Genomic DNA, 19,376 nt, shown 5'->3' on the forward strand with positions numbered 1-19,376 from the left:
TTTAAGAAGTCAAATAACCAATCAAGCAGCCTGAAATGAGCTTCCACAGCAGGGAGGCTGGGCCCTCCCTTTAGAGATTGGGTGAGAAGCTCGGAGCAGAATGACTGACCCTTTACATCGACCAATTAAAGTTGTTTGGGCATCCTGGGCTACTCCCTGTGGAGGTTTTTATGGGCACAACCATCTGGGAGGAGAACCCGGGGAAGACCCGGGCTTGCTGGGTGGACTGTATCCCCAGGTTAGTCTGGGAATGTCTTGGGGTTCCATGGTACGAGTTGGCAAGTATGGATGGGGAAATTGACGTATGGGCCTCACTGCTAAGACAGTTGCCCCCACGACCCAGTTTCAGATAAACCAGTGGTTCTCAACCTGTGGGGTGGGCCCCCCTATCGGGGCACGAAGTAACAAAAAGGGGGCCACGAAGATGTGAAAAAAAGAAAACAAGAATCGAAAATATAAAAAATACATCTATTGAAACCAAAACAAATTAACTTAAACTACATTCTGATACTAGAAGAATAAATATAGAGTTAGATAAATGTCGATAAAAGTTAAATAGGTATAATAACATATACATTTATGATATATCATTAATTAAAAAAGAGCAAATTGGTATTAGTGGGCTCCTTTCAAAAAAACGTTACGGGGGCGCGATTAAAACTGCTATGAAAACTCAGGTCGCAAATACTTAAAGGTTGAGAAACACTGAGAGAAACAGTTAAAAATGAACGAATAAATAATCAAACAAGCAGACCATCTGAATTTCATACTATATAGTGCCTTTCAAAGTGTTCACCAGCCTCAATTTATTTATAATTCAGTTGTACAATCGAGACACACAGTTAAATAAAGCCGCTTTCATTTAACGCCTTCGCCTTTACTTTAAAAGGTAATATGAAATGCACTGACAGTGCGGCTTGCAGCTTCCGACAATATGCTGACTCGTTTCCTGTGTGAGTGCTGAATTCTCACCACGCATTTGCTCTCATTTCTCTTCAATCACTCAAGGAGGTTTTATGCAATTACTGAAGGCCTCATCAGCAAGAATCCCCTCTTTTACCATAAGCAATCGCACGTCCACGTTTGAAACGAAGCACAAAAACCATCACATTGATTAAACCATAATTGGTTTTTATCGATCTCAGCAAATTTAAGACATTTCTATTGTCACATACCCTGTGAGAGCATTGTGAAGTTCTTGTGCCACAGTTATGCTGATGTATAAATGAATACAGTGAATAAATAAGAGCTGCAGAAGATTAATAAATGAATAAATAAATAAGCATCATAAATAGAGTAAATAAGATAGTAATGTACAGAATAATTCAATATAAAACAGCAAGCGGGTACAGCACACAATGCAGGACAGGTAGGATCAGGCTACTGATAATTCAGTGAGATTATGTATGTCCTGGAGGAAGAAGCTGCCCCTCTGAAACGAGTGGAGTGAATGGTGAGAACCCAGTAGTGCTTTTCCGAAGACTGATGTGAAAACAGTGGATTAGCTAGGTGGTTGTAATCAGAGATGATGGATTCAGCTAACCTTACACATCTGGTTGAGTAGATGGCATGAAGCATGTGGAGAAGGTCAGCTCCAATGATTTTAGAAGCTGTATGGACAGTCCTGGAAAGTGAGTTTATCAAACCACACCACATCATGATGCATCTGGTCAGGATACTTTGAATAGTGAAGTGGGAAAATTCACCAGTGGTTTGGTTCTCACCCAAAGCTCTTTGGCCTCCTCAGGAAAAAAAGAGCTCTTGTTGGGCCTTTTCTCAATATGTGGGTGGTGTTGACAGACCATTAAAGGCATCCATGATGTGGACACCCAGGAACCTGAAACTGTTGCACAGTGGAGCCGCTCTTTCTGAAGTCAAGTTTGCTTTGTTGACATTCAGGGAGAGGTTGATGTTATGGCACCAAATAGTCAGCTCTTTTACTCCCCTCTCATAGGTAGCCTCATCATTGTGACTGATGAGGCCAATCACAGTGGTGTCCTCGTCCTCAAACGTGATGACGCTGTTGCCCTCACGGTCACAGACTGAGACAGCAGCCTTTAAGGAACAGTGTAGAGGAGTCCCTGTTACCAGTCCTCACTGACTTGAGTCCATTTCTCAGAAAGTCAAACACCCAGCCACAGAGGGTCCTGCCCAGACCAGGGTCTCTGAGCTTTAGCACTGGACTGGAGGGCACGATGGACTGGGTCTTAAGAAGACTGCAAACTAACTTAGAAACTGTTTTGTCTTTCGATACCTGAAAACTAAAACAAGGAAGTGAGCCCAGGGAATGAACTTTACACCCCGTAACCCCCAGATATCACTATGGTGATGACCTCTAATGTTGCCTAGCAACAATAAACAAAACTACTGCGAATTGCGTCTTCCTGCTGGAAGAAAGTGATGATGCGAAAATAAATTTAAAAATAAGAAGGTAACTGGGAATGTGCACCACAATCTATGAATAGAAATGTCACGCCTTGTGAGGCTGTTGATTGGCCTAAAAAGCCACTTATGAAAGGCAGCCATTACAATTAATTGATTCATATACTGTCATTCTCTTTTGTGCAGCAACTTGAAGACATTCACGTTGTAATTTTACATAAGGAAGAAGGTGAAGGACTTGGATTTAGCATAGCTGGCGGTGTGGATCTTGAAAACAAAGTCACCACAGTAAGTACCATTTGTCATTTCTTCCAGATATCCACACGCCACTCTGTGGTCATAAAAGATACCTGGGCATTCTTTGTAAACAGTTGGAAGTATCCTGATATCCTGGCTAAATTGCCCATCACAGCCCCCTAATTACCTCCATACTCTAATCTTTCTCTCTCTCACCACTTCACCACCTAACAGCTAATGTGTGGTGAGCGTACTGGCACAAAATGGCTGCCGTGTCATCATCCAGGTGGGAGCTGCACATTAGCGGTGGTTGAAGTGGCTCCCCACTCACTAATAAAAGTGCCATGAGTAGCAAGAAAAGCACTATATAAATGTAAATAATAATAATAGTTATAATTATTATTATAATTATTAGTCTCTCCCACCTGTATTTAACAAGATGGCTAGGAGCTCCCTCACCTCCACACACACACACACGCACACAGAGTGTGCCATTTGTTGTAACCCTAGCATGTCCGCTCCTCTGTTTGGTAGGTGCACAGGGTGTTCCCCAATGGCTTAGCGTCCCGGGAAGGGACAATCGAAAAAGGAGATGAAGTCCTGTCCATCAACGGCCAGTCCCTGAAAGACACGACACACAGCGATGCAACCACCATTCTGCGCCAAGCCAGGATGCTGAAACAAGCCATCATCGTGGTTTGCAAGTCGAATGAAGGCGACAAAAGCACTGTGTCGGTTGGGGAACTGAGTACGACATCAAGCACTGGGGACGATTCTTCTTCTGTGACAGGTCAGTTCCTTGAAGATCATGTCAAAGTAATGGTCCTTGCTAACTTGTACAGTATGTAAAGTTGAATATTTGTATACTCTGGAGTATTTTTTTTACTGTTTATTGTAGAAAACCATCTAGTGCCATCTCAAGGCACTTTACGATCTAGAACAATGGTACTTCTTCTTCTTCTTTCGGCTGCTCCTGTTAGGGGTTGCCACAGCGGATCATCTTCTTCCATATCTTCCTGTCCTCATCATCTTCCTCTGTCACCCCCATCACCATCATGTCCTCTCTCACCACATCCGTAAACCTCCTCTTAGGCCTTCCTTTTCTCCTCTTTCCTGACAGCTCTATCCTTATTACCCTTCTCCCAATATACCTCTCATCTCTCCTCTGCATATGTCCAAACTAACACAAGCTCGCCTCTCTGACTTTGTCTCCCAACTGTCCAACTTGAGCTGACCCTCCAATGTCCTCATTTCTAATCCTATCCATCCTTGTCGCCCCCAATGCAAATCTTAGCATCTTTAACTCTGCCACCTCCAGCTCTGTCTCCTGTGCCACCGTCTCCTGCCCATATAACATAGCTGGTCTCACTACCGTCCTGTAGACCTTCCCTTTCACTCTTGCTGATACCCGTCTGTCACAAATCTCTCCTGTCACTCTTCTCCACCCACTCCACTCTGCCTGCACTCTCTTCTTCACTTCTCTTCCACAATCCCCGTTACTCTGTACTGTTGATCCCAAGTATTTAAACTCATCCACCTTCGCCAACTCTACTCCCTCATCCTCACCATTCCACTGACCTCCCTCTCATTCACACACATGTATTCTGTTGTGGTGTTCCTACTGACCTTCATTCCTCTCCTCTCATATCTCCACCTCTCCAGGGTCTCCTCCACCTGCTCCCTACTCTCGCTACAGATCACAATGTCATCAGCAAACATCACAGTACACGGGGACTCCTGTCTAATCTCGTCTGTCAACCTGTCCATTACCATTGCAAATAAGAAAGGGCTCAGAGCCGAACCCTGATGTAATCCTTGATACTATTAAGATTGTATGCCCAACAAAACAATAAGATAGACTAGATTTTATTATAAAACATACATAAATTCCCTTTTAGTTTCCTTCAAAATGCTCTCTTTGAAATTCCATAAATGTTCCCGTTTCCTGCACTTATCTTTTGCTACCGTGTCTACAGTTTCTGTCACGAAGTGACCGAGTTCATAAAGCACAGCTGCAAAAACACTTCCAAGCCTGACCACTAGAGGGGGAAAGCACCATCATAATACCCCGACAAGAATCCCAAAAGGCCGAGACAAATCTTGATAAAAATGAAAGGTTTATAATGTCACAAAAGCTTGCACAGGCACAAAGCTCCAAAGAGCACAAAGAGTTGCCTGAAAGGCAAGGGTAGACAAAGCATCCAAAAAATGTCAAGACGGAGCAGAGGTTCAAAAAATCAGTTTCACAGTCCCAATATAAGAATCCAAGAGGCGAAGTCAAAACAAAGTGCAGGGTCGAAAATCTGGAAAACACAAAGTAAAGCAAAGTAACTCAGTAAACTCACCAAACACTCTCCACTCCAACACTTACAATGAACCACCAGGAACTATGGGAGGCCCTCCCTTAAATAGGGTGCAGTGATGGGCGGGTAGCTCGGCCCCTTATGGAACCACCCACAAAGCACAAGGGACATAACTAAGGCCCTTCCCCTTTTCTGACATACAAACAGAAAAACGTGCATAATACTTAAAATAAACATTCATACAAATACATGAAATAAAGTGAGACCAAACAGACCCACGACGGGACTTTGAACCCCTGCCACGGGGGATAAAATGCTGACTGAAGTGATGACAACTTCCTGCAAACACCAAGTTCAAGAGACTCTCTGTAAGTCCTCTAGGATCAAGCAATGGTGTGACAGAGATTGGGGGCCAGGGGTTTAAACCATTTCTGGATCTTTTGAGTGTTACCCCTCACCACAGTGGTCTCAAGAAGTTTGGAAACACCAGGACTCTTCTTAAAAGTTGGATATCCGGCCAAGCTGAGTATCTTCTTGGACTTGGTCGTGAGAAAAAAAAAACTGAATGGTCTCTCTGATGAAGCTTTAGAAGTCCTCTGATGAAATTAGAAGAACCTGTCGGATGAATGAGCAGCACAGCAGCACTCCATTAATAAGGTGTTTATGGTACAGCGGCAAGATGGACGCCACTATTGAGTAAAAGGACTCGGAGAGCAGTAGGAAAAAGATTCTGTGGTCTCATGAGACAAAATCAAACTCAAATGCGATGTCTGGAGAAGATCTAGCACTGCTCACCACTTGGCTAATATCATCCCGATGATGAGGTGGCAGCATCATGCTATGGAGGTTGTAAGAGATGGCCGGCACGTCAAGGATATGGAAGGATGTGGGAAGGCAGCTTCTTTAGGGCAATGCCCCACCGAGATGCTAGATGGCAGCTCCCTGGGATTACAGTGGTGCCCCAGATTCTCGCAGGACAATATGGGACTTGGAGTTCTTTATCTCAGCCCTGTTGGGTGGCACGAGTACCGCCAGGGGTTGCTATGGAAAGGTGTTTAATCTGGTAGGCCATGTAGGCGTAAGAGCAGAAGTACTTCCGGGTTTGCCAATATAAAAACTTTAACTTCTGTCCTGAGTGTCTGTCCTGTTGGGTTTGAGGAGCGACAGTGCCCTCTAGTGACCACAAGGTGCAGGGCCAGTTCAGGATTGAGGGAAGGGATAAATAATAATAATAATAATAATAATAATAATACATTTTATTTATATAGCATCATTCCCACTCACAAGGTGCCTGTGCACCCAAAATCTAGAGAGGTCCTTGAAGAAAACCTGCTCCAAAGTGCAGACCACCTCAAGTTAGGCAATGCTTCACCTTTCAGCATGACAATGACCCAGAGGGGCTTCAGAACAAGTCTTGGAGTGTCTCTGAGTGGCCCCACGGAGAGACCTCAAGATGGCCGTTCACAGATTCTTCTCATCCAACCTAACAGGAAGAATGGGATCAACGGCCTAAACTCAGGAGTGCAAAGCTCACTCAAGAAGACTTGAAGCTGGACAGGCTGCTACAAAGTACCGAATTATGGACCTGGGGACTCTCTGTAGAGGAGAGATTTCAGTTTTTCATTTCTAATAAATCTGCAAACCTTTCTGGTCACCTGTTTTTTCACTTGGTCATTATGGGCTATCGAGTGTAGATTTGATGGGGAAAAATGGCAAATGTTTGCATTTACAATGAAATCCACAATACAGTAAAGTATACAGAAAATGATGGGCTCTGAATACCGGTGTCTGTTTCTCTGGTATGCAAATTCACACCATTGAACCTACAGCACCTCTGACCAATTATGCACAGAATTCCCATTTGTAGAGATTTCCTTGGTGCCCCCACACTAACTCCACTTACACCGTTCACTGTGAGCCGTTCCCATTCACTTGAGTGCAATGTTGAGATTATGATGCCTATGCTGAACTCAGACAAAGAATTACAAAAACTGAAAAATATAATAGCTGGTCAGGGTGGCACGGTGGGTAGCGCTGCTGCCTCGCAGTAAGGAGACCTGGGTTCGGTTCCTAGGTCCTCCCCGTGTGGAGTTTGCATGTTCTCCCCGTGTCTGCGTGGGTTTCCTCCCACAGTCCAAAGACATGCAGGTTAGGTGCATTGGCGAATCTACATTGTCTCTAGTGTGTGTGCACCCTGCGGTGGGCTGGCACACTGCAAGAGGTTTGTTTCCTGCCCTATGTTGGCTGGGATTGGCTCTAGCGGACCCCCGTGACCCTCTAGTTAGGATATAGCAGGTTGGATAATGGATGGATGGATGTGTGTGTGTGTGTGTGTGCCCTGTGGTGGGCTGGCGCCCTGCCCGGGATTTGTTCCTGCCTTGCACCCTGTGTTGGCTGTGACTGGCTCCTGTGACCCTGTGTTAGGATATAGAGGGTTGGATAATGGGTGGAATAGCTAGTACATATAAAATATGTAAGTATTTACATAAGTGCAATACTTTTGTTGAGTTTTATGAATGAAAAGCCTCAAACTATTCATTATTCTGAATATATTTTGTTTTTGTTCTTTATTTCACCTTATACAATTTCTCATATTAGGAATTTGTTAATTTTCACATACCCCTTGTGTTCAGAATGCAGGGTCAGCCATTATACAGCGCCCCTGGAGCAATTGAAGGTTAAGGGCCTTGTTCAAGGGCCCAGCAGAGTAGGATCTCTTTTGGCAGTGACAGGGATTTGAACCGGCAACCTTCGGGATACCAGCGCAGATCCTTAGCCTCAGAGCTACCACTCCGCCCTATTTTGGCTAATATCTTGCCCGTTTTCCCATTCACTTTTAGATAACAACGCTGTCACCATCACCATTACGTTGGAAAAGAACGCAGCGGGCGTGGGGTTCAGTTTGGAAGGAGGCAAAGGCTCCATTCATGGCGACAAACCCTTAATCATAAACCGGATCTTTAAAGGTAAGTCTGGCGTGATCATCTGCACTAATTTAGGACCTGGAGTTGTGGCCCTGTTTACCAAACATACTCTACTGCTGCTCCCCTTAACTACATTATTGTCCATTGAGAAGAGGACACAGGGAATAATAGATTTATTACCAATGTCAATGTCCCCCAGACCACCAAAGAGCACCGTGGGTTAGACTGTTGGACATTCGAGGAGCTGACACCCTAAGAAACACCAACATATGAACCATAAACGACCGCTTTTAAAGGCCAGAGAGAAGGACAAACCAACCAAACAGTCCTTCTGAAGATTTCAATTCCAGCCAAGGATGCCTTCCTATTTTTATATTGCTGTTAGCAGCACTGTGGATGGTGGTGTTAGGGTGGTGTTAGGTGCACACTGACCACACTCGCCTACCAAAGCAGGACAGCAGGCACCGCAGCCTGTCAGCACTGGCATTCCTGTGGAAACAAGACAAACTGCTGGGCTGCAAAACGGCACCCCACCCAGTTTCTTCTCCTGCTCGTTTTTTCTCTTCAAAACTCTGTGTGGACTTTTCAAGGGCTAAATAAAAAGAAAATGAATACCCCTAACTAAGAGCCTTAGTCAAACCTTGTATAGCGTAGTAGGAAGGAGACAGCTATGAAGGAGAGACGCCCTCAGAGTCATATAACTGGCTAAGGTCGCTGCTTTCCACATTGCATTTAAACAGCCTGGTTACATTAGGGACGTTATTGTCCCTCGAGTTCTTAAGGAGGCTAGAGAGTACAGATATAAAACCCATGACACATATTTTTAGGAAGTCTCTGCGCACTGGAGAGATTCCGAAGGAATGGAAAATGGCAAATATCATCCCATGATATGAAAAAGGTGACAGGGCTGATCAAAGTAACTATAGGCCAGTAAGCTTTTTGTGCCTCACAGGAAAATTAATGGAAGGAATTATTAAGGATAAGAGTGAGCAACACATGGCAAGGACAGGAGTGTTAGTGAGCAGTCAGCATGGCGTCAGAAGAGGGAGGCTGTTTTAAATTAACGTGCTGGAAGTCTATGAGGAGGCAACAAAAGGATACGACCAAAGTGGAGCTCATGATATTATTGATCAGGACTTTCAGAAAGGATTTGATAAGGCGCCATGTGAGAGGGTGGGCATCAAACTAAAAGAAGTGGCAGTTCAGCGTGTGGTGAGTAGACGGGGGCAGAATTGGCTCAGACACAGGAAGCAGAGGGTGAAGGTGTGAGGAACCTCATCAGACTTGGCCGATGTTAAGAGTGGTGACCAGCAGGGGTCATTGCAGGGGCCACTGATATTTTTAATATATATATATATAAATGATTTAGATAGGAATAGAAGTAACAAGCTGGTTAAGTTTGCAGATGATACCAAGATATGTGGATTAGCAGATCATTTGGAATCCGTTATATCATCACAGAAGGACTTGGATAGCAGACAGGCTTGGGCAGATTTGTGGCAGATGAAATTTAATGTCAGTAAATGTAAAGAATTACACATAGGAAGTCAAAATGTGAGGTTTGAATACACAATGGGCAGTTGGAAAATCGAGAGTCCACCTTATGAGAAGGACTTAGGAGTCATAGTGAACTCTAAGCTATCAACTTCCAGACAGTGTTCAGAAGGCTAACAGAATGTCATGTCATATAGCGTCTTAACGTGTGGAGTACAAGTCACAGGAGGTTCTGCTGAAGCTTTAGAAACACACTGGTGAGGCCTCATCTGGAGTCCTGTGTGCAGTTTTGGTCTCCAGGCTACAAAAATGACATAACAGCACAAGAGAAAGTCCAGCAACAAAGCTGATTCAGGGCTACAGGGGATGAGTTATGAGGAAAGATTGAAGGAGTTGAACCTGTTAACAGTTTAATGTCAGTAAATGTAAAGTTTTACATGTAGGAAGTGAAATACGTGAGGTCTGAATACACAATGGGAGGTCTGGAAATCAAAGGATTTAGGAGTCAAAGTGGGACTCGACACTATCAGCCAGACGGTGTTCAGAAGCCATTAAGAAGGCTAACAGAATGTCAGGTTATATAGCGCCTTGATGTGTGGACTACAAGTCCAAGGAGGTTATGCTGAAGCTTTAGAAACACACTGGTGAGGCCTCATCTGGAGTCCTGTGTGCAGTTTTGGTCTCCAGGCTACAAAAAGGACATAACAGCACCAGAAAAAGGTCCAGAAAAGAGCGACTAGGCTGATTTAGGGCTATGGGGGACGAGTTTTGAGGAAAGATTAAAAGAGCTGAGCCTTTACAGTTTGAGTAAAAGAAGATTAAGAGGAGACCTGACTGAAGAGTTTTAAATTATGAAGGGAATTAGTCCAGTGGATCGAGACTGGGACTTCAAACTGAGTTCATTGAGAACACAGGACACAGTTGGAAACTTACGAAGGGTAAATTTCGCACAAACATTAGGAAGTTTTTATTTAAACAAAGAATGATAAAAACTCAGAATAAGCGACCAAGTAGTGTGGTAGACAGTAAGACTTTAGGGATTTTCAAAACTCAACTTGATGTTTTTTTTGGAAGAAATAAGTGGACAGGACTGGCGAGCTTTGTTGGGCTGAATGGCCTGTTCTCGTCTAGAGTGTTCTAATGTTGTAGTTTCTATGTAATAGATTTAGTATCCAGAGTTACCTCGGTATATTTGTATAACAGGTTTAAGGTAAGAAAGCAAATATCGACGTGTTGTTGATGACCTTTTTGCCATTGCTGGCTGTCTCATCATTCATCTCCACTACCTGTCTATAAATTGGCTGCTCAGACCATCTTGATCTCATAACTGTGGTAACTTCTTGCTGGGTTGGAACCATGGAATCAAGGAACTCTCCCCGTGGTGTGTTGTCCTACTATGGTGCAATCCTGCAGTGGAGCATCCATGTTCATTTGACCTTGGCTTCAATTAGACTAACAGGAGAATGTTGTGCTGTGTGTATTTAAACTACCCATAAGCCAATGCAAATGTCTTATATTGCATCAGCTTCTATCCGTTGCAGTTTACTTTTTGATTTACCGTCATATATATGTTTTTTCCTGTTTTTCTGTCTGGGTGGAATCTATCATCAGATTGTTCTTGAGGTGAGCTTGATGAAATGATCAAATATCTGCAAGTCCAAATAACCAAGGGGAACGCCTTTGCTCGATGAAAAAAACGGAGTAGACGCAAATCGAAAAGGGATAGTTCGATGAAACTTTTGGAGTATCCATCAGTTGAAATGTCCAAGGATGACCCCTACACTCGATGAAATGATGGAGTATCTGGGAATCAAAATGACCAAGGGGGTTCCCTATGCTTGATTAAAAGATGGAGTATCTGTGAGTTGAAATGACCAAGGGGGGAACCCTTATACTCGATGAAAAAAATGGAGTAGCCGTAAACAGAAAAGGGAGAGCTCAATGAAACAACTGGAGTATCCATGAGTCGAAATGACCAAGGAGAACCCCTGCACTTGATGAAATTATGGAGTATCTGCGAGTTGAAATGAATAAGGGAGAGCTTAATGAAATGATAGAGTATCCATTAGTCGAAAGGACGAAGGGAGAGTTTGATGAAACAATGGAGTATTTGTGAGTTGAAATGACCAAGGGGACCCCTATGCTTGATGAAAAAAATGGAGTAGCAGTAAATCAAAAACGGAGAGCTTGATAAACCGATGGAGTATCTGTTAGTCAATATGACCAAGGAAGACCCCTACACTTGATGAAATGATGGAGTATCTGCGAGTTGAAATGAATAAGGGAGAGCTTAATGAAATGATACGGTATCCATTAGTCAAAAGGACGCAGGGAGAGTTTAATGAAACGATGGAGTATTTGTGAGTTGAAATGACCAAGGGGACCCCTATGCTTGATAAAAAAAAAATGGAGTAGCAGTAAATCAAAAACGGAGAGCTTGATAAACCGATGGAGTATCTGTTAGTCAATATGACCAAAGGATAGCTTGATAAAATGATGGAGCCAAAATAACCTAGGGTGACCTCTGTACTCAATGAAATGATGAAGTATACATTATTCGAAATGACCAAGGGAGAGCTTGATGAAATGATGGAGTATCTGGGAGTTGAAATGACCAAGGGGGGTCCCTATGCTTGATTAACAAAATGGAGTAGCAGCAAATCAAAAAAGGAAATTGATGAAACGATTGAAGTATCCGTGAGTCGAAATGACTAAGGAGGACCCCTACATTCAATGAAACAATGGAGTATCCTCAAGTCAAAATGAATAAGGGACAGCTCAATGAAACAATGGAGTATCCATTAGTCGAAATGACCAAGGAGGACCTCTACCTATGATGGAATTATGGAGTATCTGCGAGTTGAAATGAATAAGGGAGAGCTCGATGAAATGATAGAGTATCCATTAGTCGAAAGGACCAAGGGAGAGTTTGAAGAAACGATGGAATATTTGTGAGTTGAAATGGCCAAGTGGGACCTCTATGCTTGATGAAAAAAATGGAGTAGCAGCAAATCAAAAAGAGAGAGCTTGATGAAACAATGGAGTGTCTGGGAGTCGAAATGACCAAGGGGGACCCCTACACTCAATGAAATGATGGAGTATCCATTAGTTGAAACGACCAAGCAAGAGCTTGATGAAATGATGGAGTATCTGAGAGTTAAAATGACCAAGGGGGACCCCTATGCTTGGTGAAAAAAATGGAGTAGCAGCAAATCAAAAAGGGAGAGCTTGATGAAACAATTGAAGTATTCATGAATCAAAATGACCAAGGGGGTACCCTATACTTGATGAAAACATGGAGTATTCTCAAATTGAAATGAATAAGGGAGTGCTCGATGAAACGATTGAAGTATCCGTGAGTCAAAATGACCAAGAAGGACCCCTACATTCAATGAAACAATGGAGTATCCTCAAGTCAAAATGACAAGAAAGAGCTTGATGAAATGATGGAGTATTTATTAATCAAAACGACCAAGGGCGACTTCTACACTAGATGTATCTGCAAGTTGAAATGAATAAGAGAGAGCTCGATGAAACAATGGGGTATCTGGGAGTTGAAATGACCAAAGGAGAGCTTGATAAAATGATGCAGTGTCCACCAGGCAAAATGACAAAGGGGGACCCCTATGCTCAATAAAATGATGAAGTTTCCATTTATTAGTCTAAATGACCAAGGTAGAGCTTGATGAAACAACGGAGTGTCTGTTAGTCAAAATGGCCATGGGGGACCCCTACACTCAATGAAATGATGGAGTATCTGCAAGTTGAAATGACTAAGGGGGACCACCACTCCCAGGGGCGATGAAGCAATCAAGTCTCATACCGGCATCGAGAATGAGAAATAAATGACTGGGTATCCGTAGGCTGGATTGTTAAAAGTATCATCAGCTATCAGTTAAGGAGCTAAGCCACCCAGGGGCCTGTGGTGGTCTCAATCTGGCCTTGTAATCAGTGTTGCTAGGATATGCTCAGTAAAATTGATTATGTGGGTTTGCGAATGACATCTGATGGTTTCAAGTGCATTTTGGGGAGCAGCACAAAACAAGAAGGAACGTTACAATTAAAAACAATACAGTATTATGCCAGCATCCTTGCAGATGAAATGCACTGTACATTTTGCTTAGGAGTTATTTGGCATTTGACTGATCTATAAATCTCCCTGTTTATTTCATATTTCTTCTTGCCATGTTGTTTAACTTTAAATCTGATTTTTAAGTTAAAAATAGACAAAAGTAAACAGAGCTGATGCCAGTGTGTATGCCGCTCACTTGACCACATCCTAAACAGGGCCTTGTTTTTCTGCTGTTCTTAGCATTTACCAGTTCAGTGTGAACCATTTGCCTCCCTTCAAGCAGGGAGGGGGCTATCTGTCAGAATTTACAGTTTACAATCACAATTTTTTTTAACAGCAGACACTTTTAACCAAAAGTGATTTACAAAAGAGGTCAACATAATGGAGTAAATTACCAGTCTGGGGGACTGTTTGGGAACAAGTGTGACAGGACAAGGTGACAAAATTGATCATCACAAGTGAGGATCTCAGAACAAAATGCAAGCAACTTAAGATTCCTTGGATCCAAAAACATACAATTAAACGGAAACTCGGCAAACAAGAGAGTCTTCAGACTCATTGAGGGGGTCAGGATCCTGTATGGAGGTGGGCAGCTCGTTCCCCCAGCTAGGAGCTACACATGAAGAGAGTCCAGACTCAGATTTGATACCACGCAAAGGTGGCATCGCCAGACACCATACAACAGCAGACCTGAGTGGTTGTCAAAGAGCACAGGACCCCTTCAGTGTCCTCATATATGTAGGTGTTTGCCCCACCGTGTCGACCCAGCTCGTAATTCTATGTCGATACGGTTATTCCTGAGACTCGGGGTGATGTGAATGATTCACTTTACAGTGTTAAGCCTGAATAACTCTCTGGACAGTATACTACTGCCACCTAGTGGATGAAATAACATTTTGCCGCAGCAAATCCTGAATATTTCTGTGCTTTGTTGCTCTAAGGCAGTGTCTCCCAGTTTTTTACCGTGCTGGCAAACATTTTGTAACCAAAAGCATCCCAAGGCACACCACTATTTTACTAACCCCAAACACATCACATTTCATACATGTGCTCAACTGTCCCCAGGGGCGAGACTACCTGAGAAGCTGGTAAATAATCAGCTCCGTGTTCAGCGTCCGCAGACACAGCACTTAGAGAGCACTTTGGTGGCATCTCCCAGCTCCCAGTACAGCAGCGGATGCTCCATGATACTCTATGTGTGTTTATGTGGACGCTTTGCTGTCTCTGTGTTTCTGTTACACATAAGAACATTTTTTATCATTGTAAAAAATGTTAGGTTTCAGACTCGTTTTTCTTGGGGTAAACGCTAAGGAGGCTGCGGATTTGGACAGAATATTGAGTGCTTACAGGGAGGCGATGTTAAATGGAAACTCAGCAAACACAAGAGTCTTCAGACTCATTGAGGGGGTCAGGATCCTGTATGGAGGTGGGCAGCTCGTTCCCCCAGCTAGGAGCTACACATGAAAAGAGTCCAAACTCGGACTTGTGCTCAACTGTCCCAAGGGGGCGAGACTACCGGAGAAGCTGGTAAATAAGCAGCTCCGAGATCAGCGTTTGCAGACACGGCACTTAGAGAGCACTTTGGTGGCATCTCCCAGCTCCCAGTACAGCAGCGGACGCTCTGTGATACTTTATGTGTATTTATGTGAACGCTTTGGTGTCTCTGTGTTTCTGTTACATGAAAGAACATTTTTTTTTTGTTGTAAAAAATGTTACGTTTTTGACTCGTTTTAATGGGGGTAAGTGCTAAGGAGGCTATGGATTTGGACAGAATATTGAGTGCATACAGGGAGGCGATGTTAAATGGAAACTCAGCAAACAAGAGAGTCTTCAAACTCATTGAAGGGGTCAGGATCCTGTATGGAGGTGGGCAGCTCGTTCCCCCAGCTAGGACCTACACATGAAGAGAGTCCAGACTCAGATTTGATACCACACAGAGGTGGCATCGCCAGACACCATACAACAGCAGACCTGAGTGGTTGTCAAAGAGCACAGGACCCCTTCAGTGTCCTCATATATGTAGGTGTTTGCCCCACCGTGTCGACCCAGCTCGTAATTCTATGTCGATACGGTTATTCCTGAGACTCGGGGTGATGTGAATGATTCACTTTACAGTGTTAAGCCTGAATAACTCTCTGGACAGTATACTACTGCCACCTAGTGGATGAAATAACCCCAAACACATCACATTTCATAGATGTGCTGGTAAAAAAGCAGCTCCGAGATCAGCGTTTGCAGACACAGCACTTAGAGAGCACTTTGGTGGCATCTCCCAGCTCCCAGTACAGCAGCGGACGCTCCGTGATACTTTGTGTATTTATGTGGATGCTTTGGTGTCTCCGTGTTTCTGTTACATGTAAGAACATTTTTTATCATTGAAAAAAAAGTTCAGATTTTGACTCGTTTTAATGGGGGTAAACGCTAAGGAGGCTAAGGAGTTAAACAGAATATTCAATGCATACAGGGAGGCGATGTCGTGATCTGAAAAGAGGAGTGACGAGAGCCCACTAGGGCTCGCTGAACACCAGATCTGCTGCCACGTTTTGAGCGAGCGGCTTAGTGGCAGTCCAGACCTGACAAGACCAAAGCCTGGACCAGGATGCTCGGTTAGATCTTGCAGATAACGGTGTGTTTGCGGGGGGCAGAGATCTCCAGAACCAACAGAGCATACAGTGGTGTGAAAAACTATTTGCCCCCTTCCTGATTTCTTATTCTTTTGCATGTTTGTCACACAAAATGTTTCTGATCATCAAACACATTTAACCATTAGTCAAATATAACACAAGTAAACACAAAATGCAGTTTTTAAATGATGGTTTTTATTATTTAGGGAGAAAAAATCCAAACCTACATGGCCCTGTGTGAAAAAGTAATTGCCCCCTTGTTAAAAAAATCACCTAACTGTGGTGTATCACACCTGAGTTCAATTTCCGTAGCCCCCCAGGCCTGATTACTGCCACACCTGTTTCAATCAAGAAATCACTTAAATAGGAGCTGCCTGACACAGAGAAGTAGACCAAAAGCACCTCAAAAGCTAGACATCATGCCAAGATCCAAAGAAATTCAGGAACAAATGAGAACAGAAGTAATTGAGATCTATCAGTCTGGTAAAGGTTATAAAGCCATTTCTAAAGCTTTGGGACTCCAGCGAACCACAGTGAGAGCCATTATCCACAAATGGCAAAAACATGGAACAGTGGTGAACCTTCCCAGGAGTGGCCGGCCGACCAAAATTACCCCAAGAGCGCAGAGACGACTCATCCGAGAGGTCACAAAAGACCCCAGGACAACGTCTAAAGAACTGCAGGCCTCACTTGCCTCAATTAAGGTCAGTGTTCACGACTCCACCATAAGAAAGAGACTGGGCAAAACGGCCTGCATGGCAGATTTCCAAGACGCAAACCACTGTTAAGCAAAAAGAACATTAGGGCTCGTCTCAATTTTGCTAAGAAACATCTCAATGATTGCCAAGACTTTTGGGAAAATACCTTGTGGACTGATGAGACAAAAGTTGAACTTTTGGAAGGCAAATGTCCCGTTACATCTGGCGAAAAGGAACACAGCATTTCAGAAAAGAACATCATACCAACAGTAAAATATGGTGGTGGTAGTGTGATGGTCTGGGGTTGTTTTGCTGCTTCAGGACCTGGAAGGCTTGCTGTGATAGATGGAACCATGAATTCTACTGTCTACCAAAAATCCTGAAGGAGAATGTCCGGCCATCTGTTCGTCAACTCAAGCTGAAGCGATCTTGGGTGCTGCAACAGGACAATGACCCAAAACACACCAGCAAATCCACCTCTGAATGGCTGAAGAAAAACAAAATGAAGACTTTGGAGTGGCCTAGTCAAAGTCCTGACCTGAATCCAATTGAGATGCTATGGCATGACCTTAAAAAGGCGGTTCATGCTAGAAAACCCTCAAATAAAGCTGAATTACAACAATTCTGCAAAGATGAGTGGGCCAAAATTCCTCCAGAGCGCTGTAAAAGACTCATTGCAAGTTATCGCAAACGCTTGATTGCAGTTATTGCTGCTAAGGGTGGCCCAACCAGTTATTAGGTTCAGGGGCAATTACTTTTTCACACAGGGCCATGTAGGTTTGGATTTTTTCTCCCTAAATAATAAAACCATCATTTAAAACTGTTTTGTGTTTACTTGTGTTATATTTGACTAATGGTTAAATGTGTTTGATGATCAGAAACATTGTGTGACAAACATGCAAAAGAATAAGAAACCAGGAAGGGGGCAAATAGTTTTTCACACCACTGTAGCTACATGGTCCCTGAAGGTCAGGTGGTCCTCGATCAGAATCGATGAGCATTGCTTGAAGTTTCCTTCTCAGGTGCTGGCCCTCATTCATTCTACATTACGTTTTGTTTCCTTCTTCTTTGTAGGGGGCCAAGCAGAGCAGACAATGGCCATCCAGCCCGGTGACGAGTTGCTACAAATCCAGGGCACTTCCTTGCAGGGCTTGACGCGCTTTGAGGCCTGGAATATCATTAAGGCTCTACCGGATGGCCTCATCAACGCGGTCATAAGGAGGAAAGACTCTGACGCCAACCAAACTGATGAAGCATCTCAGAACTCCGAATGAAACAAGACGACGTCACGGGGGACTTACGTATCCAATGAAATGGCTGAGCCTTTTAATCTTTGAAAAATGAATGCTATGTAGGCTTTATGATGGAAATGCAATCCAATGCAGCAGCAGGTATATCATTTGGGTGTGCGTTGGGGGGAGGGGGTGGGGGGGTCCTCTCAATATTTTTGTACATAAAGGGAATTTTGCCAAGAATAGGTGGGCTGGTTGGCAGGTGGGTGAATTTATCAGCTCTTCTGCAGCCCATTGTCTTAACTCTCAGACCAGAAGGACACAGGGTGCCAGGGATCATGGTGCTGTCAACGTACTCATGGATGAATGCCACACGCCTCCTCAAGCTTGGCATATGCTGTACACGTAACATTATCACCTATAGGCTGCAAGCTTTGATCACTTCCTGGTGACAAATCCCACCTTAAAATGTCACCTACTGGGAAGCCTGACGTGACTGTAACATGCCAAGTGCATCCGCCGTCAAGAATGTTACTCTGACCTGCTTTTGGGCGTCCGCCTTTCACTCTGTGCCCTTTAGTTGTTTAACCTTGTGACATGTCTAATAAGCAGGAGTGGGAAAAGTCAAAAACACGCAAAGCTTAAATTTGTAAATGGACGTTAATGACTAATGGAGGGGAACAGGACAGCAAACTGATAACCAAACATTAGGCAGAAGTGGAATGCTGGGGGCTGAGGTCATAGTGTGCAGGAGAAGCCCCCATTACTCCAGAACCACTCTGCTGTCTGGTCACCTTCTCTTCAGGCTATGGGTAATAAAATTATTTTCTTAAAAGGACCCCAGTGTTGTGTAGATTTTATTAGCGTGTGACACCCTGTGTGCCAGCGCTGAGTTGCCAGTCACTCTAAAATGCTTGGAATTTGGACCTGAAGAATTAGGGTCAGCAGGGAGAACAGGCAGGTTCTCCATAGACTCCGACATGGAGCACTGATAGGGTTTGTTAAGACAGCACATTACTGAGCCACTGTAACACCTTTGGGCCCAGTTAGAGCTGACAACGAACATAAGGTGCCCATCCTTGAAATATCAACTGCGTATTTACTGAGCAAAATCCACAGGCAGTTTGAAGACATCCATGAGGCTCAGTGGTGGCACTTCAATGGCTGTTAAGTGCTACTGACATACTCTACAGTGGGCAAGAGTTTGATGCAGGGGCTACTCCTGTGCTTCGCTTGTCTTAATTATCTCCATTTTATTAAGGGGTGTTATTTTCAGCTATTCTGTATGGGACATTAAATAGAGAAAATCAAATAAAAAAAAAAACTTCATAAAGTTGTCCTGAAGGATTAAACATGCACTGCAGTACAGTACAGTAATCCAATGGCAGAGGGTCCTCATCATATGTTGTC

At 43.7% G+C, this 19,376-nt stretch overlaps 1 protein-coding gene across 2 annotated transcripts in view; it reads left to right on the plus strand.

Annotated features, from left to right (window-relative positions):
- Positions 1–18,804, plus strand: part of il16 (interleukin 16) — a 114,492-nt gene extending 95,688 nt beyond the window's left edge. For both annotated transcript variants that reach the window (XM_039772758.1, XM_039772759.1), the window contains exons 18-21: positions 2,569–2,670; positions 3,154–3,409; positions 7,763–7,888; positions 17,809–18,804. In XM_039772758.1, the coding sequence (XP_039628692.1) occupies positions 2,569–2,670; positions 3,154–3,409; positions 7,763–7,888; positions 17,809–18,008 (684 nt within the window). In that variant the 3' untranslated portion in view covers positions 18,009–18,804. The remainder of the gene's footprint in view (positions 1–2,568; positions 2,671–3,153; positions 3,410–7,762; positions 7,889–17,808) is intronic.
- The last annotated feature ends 572 nt before the right edge of the window (positions 18,805–19,376 follow it).

This window comes from Polypterus senegalus, chromosome 12 (assembly GCF_016835505.1).
Source record: "Polypterus senegalus isolate Bchr_013 chromosome 12, ASM1683550v1, whole genome shotgun sequence".
NCBI classification, from domain to species: Eukaryota; Metazoa; Chordata; class Cladistia; order Polypteriformes; family Polypteridae; genus Polypterus; species Polypterus senegalus.